Here is a 12079-nt window from a genome sequence, read left to right as displayed (position 1 = left end):
TGTAAAAAATTTGTGTGTGATGGGTAGGTTTAGTGCAACCTAGATAGAATATACAGGTTGTACCGAATAAAAACCATTATGTCTATGGTGAGTCACCAAAAAGATGTGTGTGTGTGTGTGTGTGTGTGTGTGTGTGTGTGTGTGTGTGTGTGTGTGTGTGTGTGTGTGTGTGTGTGTGTGTGTGTGTGTGTGTGTGTGTGTGAGAGAGAGAGAGCCAAAGCTCCTGCAAAATAAACAAAGAAAAACAAATCAGATGTTAAACATGTAAATGTGCAGATTATTCGAGCAGAAAAGACAGACGGCTGTTTTTCTTCACTGCTTTGTAAAGGTGCAACATTCTTGCATGCTGGCGCACACTCAAGGTGCTTGGTGACATTTACCATGGACTGTGTTGACTCTTATCGGACTCAACACGCAGTCTCTGTTTCGCCTTTAGTGCCACCTTTTCTTACTGTTCGAGTGCAGCTCTCAGCAATGAAAATACACCAAAATGTGTATTCTGTTCTGTTCTGTTTTTTTTTTTTTTTTTTACAAATTCACTTGAGGATGCATCAGAAAAAACTATAACTTTTCACTGCTAAGAGCTAAACCTAAGGTAACTCCTTTTTAGAAAAAGAGAGGAACTTTACACTTGAAACTACGCAGCACTCCCTGCAGAGAGATGCCTTGATAAGACCAAACCCTCCTTCCCCAAATACATCGGAATCACAGTCCATATCAAACGGCAGATGAAGCACACATTGCCGTCTGAAGTAAACGTCTACACGCTGAGGCTCCTTCCGCCCCTCTGCGTGGGTATTTGCTTTGCTGCAATTGTACCACAACAATAACACACATCAATGGTTTATCAAAGAAGCTTTGAAGCGCTTCGTTCTTCGTGATAAATGTCATTCTTCTGAGCGAGTCATTTCAGGGTCATTCTTTGAGCTTTAAAAGGCCATAGTGTGCTAGAGGACACTGAGCACTGCCCAGCAAACCCTCTGCTAACTACACTAGCTTGTGCTCATGACATTTAAGGAGTGTCTAATTAAATTAATTGATTTATCATTCCGTGGTTGCTGACTTATTGTTTTGACAGCAATAAATGTTCCATCAAAGATCCGTGAATTCAGTTCAGGACCTAAGTATGCATGACTATATTGTAAAATGTGAATTAAATATCACTGTTTGCATCGTGATAAATTATAAATTGCTTATAAAGTAACAAGTGAGTTTTTCTACATGTCTCAAGTGTAAATCATCAAGGACGTGACTGTGCAAAGAATATGGATAATAATATTTATTAATATCAAAATCTTAGCAAACCAATATTATTTATATAATTTACAAATATATATGACGCTTTCTGCCAGTGATGACAACTGCAATAATCACTCCGAAAAAAAACAAAAACAAAAAAAGTGCCAGATTTCCATTTATTTAGATATTGCCATTAAAGGGATAGTTCACCCAATAATGAAAGTTAGCCCATGATTTACTCACCCTCAAGCCATCCTGGGTGTATAAGACATTCTTATTTCAGACAAATAGAATCAGAGTTAAAAAAATTGTCCTGGCTCTTCCAAGCTTTATAAATGCAGGAAGGAGGTCTGGAGAAAGCTAAATATTTTACTTTATAACTTGTTAAATATAGATATTTTTTCTTACACAAAGCACCCATCGATTCACTTAAGAAGGCTTTTATTAACCCCCAGAGCCGTGTAGATTACTTTTATAATGGATGGATGCACTTTTTGGGCTTCAAATTTTGGGCTGCCATTCACTGCCATTATAAAGCTTTGAAGAGCCAGAACATATTTTAATATAACTCTGATTATATTCATCTGAAAGAAGAATGTCATATTAACCTAGGATGGCTTGAGGGTGAGTAAATCATGGAGAAATTTTCACTTTTGGGTGAACAATACCTTTAATACCTACTAATGACATGAAAATTTCATCTGAACTGGAAATTCTTTTTCTGTAATACTCAGTTGCATATTATTTGGAGACAAAATCATCCATGGCAAAAAATGAATGGCATGTTGCATGACATGCTGAGTCAGCAAGGTCGGCACAAAAAAGGAAGCCATTTCATTTTAGTGACTATTTTTACAAACTAATTTGCAACAATACATTTTTTGAACAATGCCATAGTACATTAGCAGACTTACTGTTTAGTACAGCATAATGATTTCATAAAGAACATACATAACATATAGATATAACATACCTATGACATAAGAGAGCAGGACAGCCAGCAGCACAGCGGCTGCGATCGCAGACACAGCGGCACATTTCCAGCTGCAGTACTTGGAGGGCTTCTTCAGTTTAAAGGAACTCCTGGAGAATGTGTTTCTGGGTAAGAGTCGGGGAGGTGGAGAGTAGACGGTACCACCGGTCAAGGGATAACCTGGTGAAGAGCTGCTGAACAGAGGAGTGCTCCCAGACGGTGTCTTAAAAAGAAAGTGCCTATAAGAAGAAAGAAAGAAAAAAACAATAACAGTACTTTTCAGCACCATTCTAACATGACTCAGCTGTTAATCTGAACTAATGCCAGCAGACGGCAAATCTCTTGTTTATTTTACAGTATCACTAGTCTAAACGTTCTGAAAATTGTCAATATGCCCATGGATTTACTGGGCTTTGATAAATCTCATAAAAAAAAACCCTTCTTTAATGAGCTGAAAGACTAAAAAAAAGCCTGTTTAAGCTTGTTGATTGGCTAACTCTGGGGAGTAGGCTATTTGTTTCATTCACATTTTTCAAGAGCATTTTCCATGTTGTTCATTTCGTTCTCATGCTGTAGTTTGTCTAACAACCAGGAGTTCAATTTGAACATAATGGCTTTAAATGAGGCTCATTTAACATTGCTTTGGTCATTTAAAAAGTATTAGGCATCAGACTACTACTTTGTGTACTAGCAGTATAGACTGAATGCATCATAAAGACAACTCCAATCGACTGCTCAGCAGAGAGAATTGATTTTTGTTGTTGTTAAATCCCTCTTCTTGCTAAGATTTAGTAGGATGCTGAATAAAAGTTCTTAGCACTCTGGGCTGCATCAAACCTTTATAATTAAAAAGATTATGACCATCAGACATAAAATGAGAGTACAAATGATAAGGTAGATGGCAATGTTATTGCAAATAATGCCAGATCTGGTAGCCATGGCAGACAGAGTCAAATGTGGGCTGAAAGGGGGAACGTGTGTGTGCGTGTTTGGGCAGATGGGAAGGGGATGAAAGCAGACGACAGTTGACCAGGAAGCTTTGATGAGCACTAGGTTTGGCTCAGGCTGAGGTCCTATGCTAAACCAGCCTCAGATCTTTTTCCATGTGTCTTGTTCGGGACAGGAGGTCCAGTCGGACTCCACCAGGCCTCTCTGTTGCCCCCCAGCTAGGCATCCAACTGCTCCCTGCTGCCCACAGCCAGAACAGCCCATGCACACTGGCCAGTGTCTCATTTCTGCAAAACTTAGCAGCAAATCTATAGCTAGCTGTCAGATCTGAGATTAACCGGATTAACAGTCTGGAATAACATGTGACACCATTTACTCACTTTCATGTCACGATTCACTACCGTTTGTGCCACCAAAAGTTTGTGGTTGGTATGTTTTGTTCAATATTTTTGAAAGAAGTCTCTTAAGCTGAACAAGGCTGTATTTTTTATTTTATTTTATTTTTACAGTAAAACAGTAATAATGAAAATGATAATAACTATTTTCTTTCTGTGATGGCAAAGCTGAAGTTTCAGCATTATTACTCCAGTGTTCAGTGTCACATGATCCTTAAGAAATAATTCTAATATGTGGATTTGCTGCTCAAACATTTAATAATTTATTATTATTAATATCAATGTTGAAAACAGCACAATATTTTTGTGGGAAAGATTTTTAGATTCTTTGATGATTAGAAAGTTCAAAAGAAGAAAACAGCATTTATTTGAAATATAAATTTATTATACATGTCCTGTCATTTTTTTTTTTTAAATCAATTTAATATATCCATGTAGAATAATAGCATTAATTTGGGGTTGGGGGTTGTATGTGTATGTATTTAGACATCACATCACGAGACGGAACCCTATAAACATAATATGAAAAGAGTCGATATGACTGAGGCGTTTTTTTGTGTGTGTTTTTTTAAGGAGTGTATTGTCAAGAAAGTAAGTCATATGCTTTGGAAAGAAACGGTTGAGAGAAAAAAAACAAGAGAGTTTTCTTTTTAGTTTAAATTTTCTGCATTCGGTTGCTGCTGCTCATTTCAGTGCTGGAAAGAAGTAACAGGTTTTGAAACGGCACTGTCAGGTTTCTGGGCAGCCATGGTTCGAATTCACAGCAGAATAAGTGGCTGAGTTTGAACTGTATTTTTCATACAAGCTGGATGAGAGCAGTGAAGTGGGTATAGAGAAAATCTATCATTCCCTACGCCTTTACTTTGTGCACGTGGCCTCGCACTAAACCGTGCTTTCTCACTGTGCGGTCACGGTCATCTGTGGACAAGCTCGGCTCAAGGTAAAACTCATGCAAGCCTTCATGATTTGCTGAAAGCATTTTTCCAATCAAGCTTTATAATACACAGCACGGAATATGAAACATCATAAAACTTTGTCTTTCCATAGCAGGGTGTGCCATCACATTAGTATGCAAGAAAAAAATCTATATTTAAAAGAGCAGATAATATTCTAGAATCCTTTAAAGTCCAAACACATTTCATCATGTGGTTTGACAGACATGTGATGAATCAGCTTAAAATAAGCGTTAAAGCCAGATATCAGAGGCCAAGTGAATAATCATCCCTCTAGGCCAAATTACATTACACTGCCTTGGAAGATGAGAAGGTGAGAGATGTGTGAAAGCGAGGCGGAGATGGAGAAATGGAGAAAGACAGAAAAGGAGGCACAACAAAGCAGCCAATAAAAGTGTTATTGTAGCAACATATTCATATTGTGACCCACAGTCATAAACCCCTGAGCTTCATCTACAAGCATTGGCGGTTTGTCAGGGAAGGCAAGGGAGGCATAGCCTACCCAAAATGTTGAGGTTAAAATAGGAGAAGGACAATTTAATGTAATAAAAACCCCAGTTATAAATTGTATGTCTCAGAATGTGTATTTGTTTGTAATTTCACCTCTATAAGTGTAACCACAAGCTCTTTCCCGAATGTCCAGAATCTACAAAACCTGTGTGTCTGAAGGAATAGAATAGCTACAAATTCAAAATGAAGGAAGACCCCACACATATAGGCTAAGATAAGATATAGGCTACAGCAATCAGCTTCACTAAACGGCCGATCAAGGGCATTTAAAGGACAGAAGGGTGGATATTTGCTTCTAGTGATAGGCTAGAGTAGTGAAATTATATTGATATTGTCTTGCGGTATGTGTTGTTTTCTGTAAATTTTCTGTCTAAAAGTGACGCAAAAAAGCTGTTAAAAGCAGTTAAAAAATCGTTGGGAGGGGATCCGACCGCTACAATTTTGTGTGCCTCCTCTAGGATATACCGGGACTAGAAAAACGATAAGATATAAAATTGTATTAGTATTGGTACTTTATGAAGGACAGCACTCCAATAAGAGCAGTATTTCTTTTCATTTGCATTGATGTGTGACAGCAGGAGTCAGGACGTGTGTGGAGAGCTCTGTTTCCACCGTTCACTAAACAATGGAAGCAGAACAGTCAAAAATGCCCAGCGCATGACAAAGAAAGAAACAGAAACATGCATGAATGAGATAATAAAGCATGAAGGGGGTCCTGCTCGCACTGCCGGACTCTAACCCAAACGGCTTTCACTCAAACAACATGCGATCAGGATGTCAGTTTAGCAGATTATTCAAAAATATGTAAAAATGCACATTCTGGCAATGTAAACACAATCAGATATTTCTTTAGTGAACGTATACAGAATTAAGTAAGAAATAGGATGCGTTACAATGTATTGTGTCGGTGGTGCTCTTAAAGGACTGCACCTTATATTCTGTTTGATTAATGTTAATCAAACAACAAAACAAAACAAAAAATTACCCCATGCTTGACTGAATAACTTTAATGCATTTATTAAGAACCAGTGTATAGTTCATTTATAGAGTGAAGACTATGCATTTTTGCTAATTTTATTAAAAAAACAAAGATACAATAAATATCTATATTGTAATTATAAAATTACATTTAAAAATATGAAATTATTTGTATCATAAAAAACGATTCTGGCCATCCCAACCTGTTCAGAATATTGAATGGTTAGTGTTAACATGATTGATAACATTCTGGCCCTGAAGAGGTTTTGGTTCCTTGCCACCATTGCCTTTGGCTTTTGGCTTGCTCAATTGGGAACACCTAAATTTCAACTATATTACTGATCCGCCCGCATCGACACTATATGATAATTAAAATTAGCTTGAAAACATCACTGTTTTCACTTGAGCGGCTGTACAGCTGAATCAAATTCTGTTGCATTATCTTCCTGTTACACTGTAAAAAATTATTGCTGATTTTGTTGGTTTAACTTAAAAAAGTAAGTAACCTGGTTGCCTTAAAAATTTGAGTTTATTGAAATTAAAAATTTGAGTTGATACAATGAAGGACACTTATTTAATAAATAGAAACTCAAAATATTATTGTATCTAAACCACATTAAAAAAAATTAATAAATCATGAAAATAGCACTATTTGGCATGTTTTGGCATTTGAAATAAAACACACAAAATTACCCAATATGCTTACAAAATTGTTTAATAATATTTTAATAAAGGCTGGCGAATCTCAAAAAATTTTCATTGTATTAACTCAAAAATTTAATTTCAATGAACTAAAAATTTTAAGGCAACCAGGTAACTTTTTTTCTAAATAATTGTTTACAGTGTAACACTGTGAAACTGCTTTGAAACAATTGGACTTGTAAAAAGTGCTATATAAATAAAGGTGATTTAAATTACTTTTCTGTTTGTTTGTTTTTCTCGGGTATCGATTCAGTATCGGTACACTGTTAACCCTAATGTTGTCTTTACTTAAACAAATCAATTAATCTTGACTTAATATTACTAGTTTAGTCCAAAAACTCAAAAATATAAGTTAGTAAAACTTATTAACCTACAAAATACATAAACTTAAGATTTCAAGTTGAATGAACTCAAAATCATAATTAATTAAAAAATCTCACTCTGGTCTTGCTTTGATGTGATTGGCCATTCAAGGAGTTCTGTCTGGCAACAATGCAGTCTAATGCTCTGGTTGTCAAAGCAGTTATTAATAGTTTTGAAATATTAATAAAAATATCCATGAGATTCTTTACTCATGTGGTAATTGAACAATTTATAATTGTATTTTTTGTGCACAAAATGTTTAAATCTACGGCATTAGTTAGACATGCACAGACATCAAGAATCTGTGTATGAATCTCTACAATGGTGATATTTTTTTTAAGCTACAAAAACATCAGAACAAAAGAGCAAAAATAAAAGCAAATAGTAAGAATCAAAGAAAATGTGTCACAATTCAGATGTATAATTTATTCATGCTGCATTGCATGCTGAAGTTTTGATTGGTTGTACCCAGCATGGTGTACTGAACTTCTGGTGTACCCAGTTTGGTGAACTTAACAATTTGAGTACAGTGAACGTGAGCACCAAGTTAAGTGAACTTAAATATACAAGTTTTAGGAGACTCCATTACTCAACTGAATTGAGGGAACGAGTTTACTCAAATCAATTGAGTTCCATCAACTTATTCGGGTTTTCAGTGTATCAAGTGATTTTAGTCTGGTACTGTAAGTCATAATTTTGGTATTGTGACAACACTAGCCTCCTCTATTTTCAAACCTACCAGCCGCCCCTGTCTAAAAAATAATGGAAACAACATTTAGGTTCACTTCACACACATATTGATTAATGAGCATGCAAACAAACACAAACGGGACAGACCCTGTGGGTTTCACATGTGACGCAAAGCTACATCATCCCTGACAGACACTAATTGTAAAATGTCATACAGAAGGTAAATTAATTGATGCTCTATCTTATTCTTTTTTAATGTAACTGTGCTTTTCACAAGAATGTTTTAAAATTATATAGCATTAATGGACGGACGGACGGACGGACGGACGGACGGACTGACAGACAGACAGACAGACAGACAGACAGACAGACAGACAGACAGACAGACAGACAGACAGACAGACAGACAGACAGACAGACAGACAGACAGACAGATAGATAGATAGATAGATAGATAGATAGATAGATAGATAGATAGATAGATAGATAGATAGATTCATCACAGTGGATCTTAAATCTGCAAAGGCCACTGTTGTACACATGATGCTTATAATCACTTCTGAAACTTTTACTAATGTTTACTGACATTTTTTCACATTTTTATTTGTAAAAAAAAAACTTGTTAATTTGTGTTAGCGAATAAACAACAGTAAGCCAATCAAAGAAAGCTCGCCCTACTGGGATATCTCACAAGCGAACCATCCACACCAACAGAGCACGACCGAGAAACATGGCAATAAGCAAAAGCGAGGCAAAGCCGCAAAAAATCTCACTTTCACAGTAAACACCTTTTCTCTCCTCCTGTGGGAGAGGAGGAACGGTCCAGAGCAATTAACAAGCAAACATGAGATTTAACCGAGAACGCAAACAAACACAAACATCTCTCAAGGTGAATTAGTATTCCACACAAATATATAAACAGTCGAACTGTCCAAAATATTCCACTTAATTGGGATTTCCGAATCAGTGACGAAGCCTCTGGTTTGGTGTTCAACATTTTTTTTCAAGGCCATGGTCCTTTACTGTTTGCATGTGATGACCAAAATATATGGTCTTTCCATAGAGGCAATTCTGCTGTTTATTTCCACAAACTCAAAACATGATAAATGTCTCCAGGAAGCTCAGCCAACCAAAAACGGTTTTATGTTGAGATCCATTGAAAGGACTCACTGGAGACACACTCTCTCTCATACAGCACATCGATCTACCGCTGTCCCCAATACTGGATGCTGTAGCAGCATTCAGAAACCTCAAGCTGAGGCTGTTACATTCTTTCCACTTTATTCTCATCTGTCTCCAGCTAGTGAAGAGCGTAGATAAGAGTGATTCCCATCCACTTAAGAAAATAACGTTGCACAACACATCTCCATTTTGTACCATCTGAGAATTGAAGCGTCCTCACTTTGGTCATTGTGAGTGAGGAAAAAACAGCAGTTCAAGCGAGTCTGAATACACAACATCACACAGTTCATCAGTTCAGATGAAACGTAAACCACAACAGATTTAATATATGCACAATAATTATTCAAATTAAAGATTATTGAATATATATTTATCTATTTTGATGTTTTTTATGTCAGAAACCAAAAATGAGGTCAGTAATATTTATTTTCAACAAGAATGCATCAAATTGGTCAAAAGTGGCAGTAAAACATTTATAATGTTACAAAGCTTTCTATTTCAAAGAACGCTGTTCTTTTGAACTTCCTATTTATCAAATAATCCTGAAAAAATGCATCACTGTTTCCACACAAACAAAATATTTACCAGCAAACTGTTTGAAAAAATTAAACTCCAGGGACCCAGGAATAGGCTTTTGTTCAGTGTAGTGGACTTTATATTTTAGTGAATTTTTTCAGAGACCATACATGTCAAAGTTTAAAGATCACATTCAGGGCTCTACAGAGATACAAAATGTATGGAGGTTTCACCAACTGACAACACAACAACTTCTCCTTGGTCTTTAAAATGACTGACATCAATTTACAATAGTGATCAAATTTAGCACTCTTGAAAATTATGCCAATTATTACTCACATTATTACACTTATTTTTTCATTACATGTTGCCTCAAGAACACTTTAATATGCAAATTAGATACATTCTATAGATACATTTGTAATGAATGGGACTACCCTTTTTAACCACATATTGCATAAAGTAAAATGGTATATTAATTCCGTTATGTCCTTCATAGCATAGTTGAGAATTATCTTTAGACAAAGTTTAGTTTTAAAAAAATCCTGAAACCCCAATGATTCAAAATCCCAATGCTTTTGCCGGTGTGTGTAATTTTATTTTTTAACTGAGATTGACTTCTCACAAGAGAAACAGTGAGATTCATTTCTCTCTTCTGCAAAATATTACATGATTGAAAAATATTAAGAATTTAAACAAATTGACAAAGCAAGAAGAAAAGAGCTGTCTATAAAACAGGAACACTTTAAAATAATAGTAATAAATCTTACTATGACATTTCAAGTAAAAGTTATGCCATTAGTTTATTTGATATACAGAGAATTGAACATTTATCACATGTAGTAATCTTTATAGCTTAATTTATTGATTTGTATGACCTTTATATAGGCTATTTATATTAATTTTAACAAAGTGCCTTAATGATTAACTAAAAGGATACATGTTTAAATGATTAAGGGTATACAAATTATATAAATGATATATAAATAATTAAAAATGTCAGACACTTCAGTCTTTAAAAAACATTTGCTATGTAGTGAGCTTTGATTTGGAGTAGAAAAAGGTGGAGTAACTATTGCATCAGAGGTTTGTCACTTTGTTCCCAGCTGATTGGTCCAATTCAGTCTGAGATCTCTTACCCAGAACATAACCTGCCCTGGAGCAGGTTAGCTGTGGAGCGTAAGTTACTATGAAGATGAACACTGCTAAAAGCCAAACCACTTTAATGGTACCTGGAACTCAGGATTGACACAAACTATGCTTAAACATATCTGGCTAGCCAACTAAACCGGCTTCATGGTATAGGCCCCTGGTGTCCATTACTGTGGAAATAGCATAATATATGAATATTTTTCTATGCCATAAACAATGTAATGACATGAAACAAATGCTAAAAAAAGAAAGAAAAGAAAACAACAACAACAAAAAGTTTTTTTTTCTGGGTCTCAGGAAGAATAATAAAAGTTAATTTAAATTGAATTTATTTACAAATTCCAATTATATCCACAGATAAGTAGAAATATTGTAAGCATATTGTAATTAGATATACAATCGGGGCAAACAGTGTTTCTCTGTTTGTCTGTTTTTTTAGCTATTGTGTGAGTATTTATGTGTCATTGGTCTCTTACTTTGTATAAGCTACCATTCTTGTTAATTTCAATTAAAAAAGCAAATAAATTTCTCGAGCAGCAAATCATCATGATATCTGAAGACAATATTTTCACAATATTATATTAGTGAGCAAAAGAGACTTCTTTCAAAAACATAATAACAACAATAATACCCAACACCAAACATTTAAATTGTAGTCTAAATGTTTTACGCAACCACTGCAGTACTCTTAGCTTAACACATTTTACCATGTTTAATTCTTTCCACAGATTTCCTTTCAAAATCCGTCCAAAAAGTCTGCAGATTCCATCTGGGCCGATTATGTCTGGAGCCGAACAAAAGCAGTTAGCGTTAGCTGAGATTCAGAGCAGGAAAGGCAAGTATTTCTTTTCTGTATTTTTCTGTGGAGAAGTTCGAGGCCTGTTAGCGGATGACAAGTCATGTGCAGAACAAGTGAGAGAAATGACACCGGTGTTTCAAACAAGCCCACGGGGAAAGCGATAGAAGGGAAAAAGAAAAGAAAGAGACAGCAGGCAGACACACAACCTCTTCCCTGACGCCTAATAGAGAATCTTCTCCCATTTCCGTCCACTAAGATGGAGCACACCGTCATTAGCTCCAGCTCAGGGGGGCACTGCAGGAGTTTTAGCCCAAGTAAACCACCTCTAATTGGGCTCTATCTCTGTGGCAGGCCCAGTTTTTTTTCTGGATAAATACTGAGCTTTCCGAACAAGAGGCTTAAAACTCAAGACTATGGAGGAGGGTTCCCAGAGCTCAAGTGTTCAGTGCACTCTGATACTGCGCTATTAACACACACTCACACTAACACTCGGCTGAGATTTTGATGTTGGTGTGACGTCCCGGAGGAAAACAATTTGAAGAAAAAAAGTTTCTTCCCTCTGCTGTTCCTCAGAACTGGGCCATTTTTCATGCACTGACGGGAGATAACAATGGAGATCATATTTCATAAGATAATTAGTCTTGCAATGCATAGCTAGTCACAGTGAGCCTGCATTTTT

At 36.0% G+C, this 12079-nt stretch overlaps 1 protein-coding gene across 8 annotated transcripts in view; it reads right to left on the bottom strand.

The window, feature by feature from the left end:
- Positions 1-12079, bottom strand: part of tenm2b (teneurin transmembrane protein 2b) — a 324894-nt gene that overhangs the window by 65326 nt on the left and 247489 nt on the right. For all 8 annotated transcript variants that reach the window (XM_067423508.1, XM_067423509.1, XM_067423510.1 and 5 more), the window contains one exon: positions 2213-2451. In XM_067423508.1, coding sequence (XP_067279609.1) covers positions 2213-2451 — 239 coding nt within the window. The remainder of the gene's footprint in view (positions 1-2212; positions 2452-12079) is intronic.

This window comes from Pseudorasbora parva, chromosome 18 (assembly GCF_024679245.1).
Source record: "Pseudorasbora parva isolate DD20220531a chromosome 18, ASM2467924v1, whole genome shotgun sequence".
NCBI lineage: Eukaryota > Metazoa > Chordata > Actinopteri > Cypriniformes > Gobionidae > Pseudorasbora > Pseudorasbora parva.
Note: the sequence above shows the minus strand (reverse complement) of the source record. Positions and strands in the feature narration are given on the sequence as shown.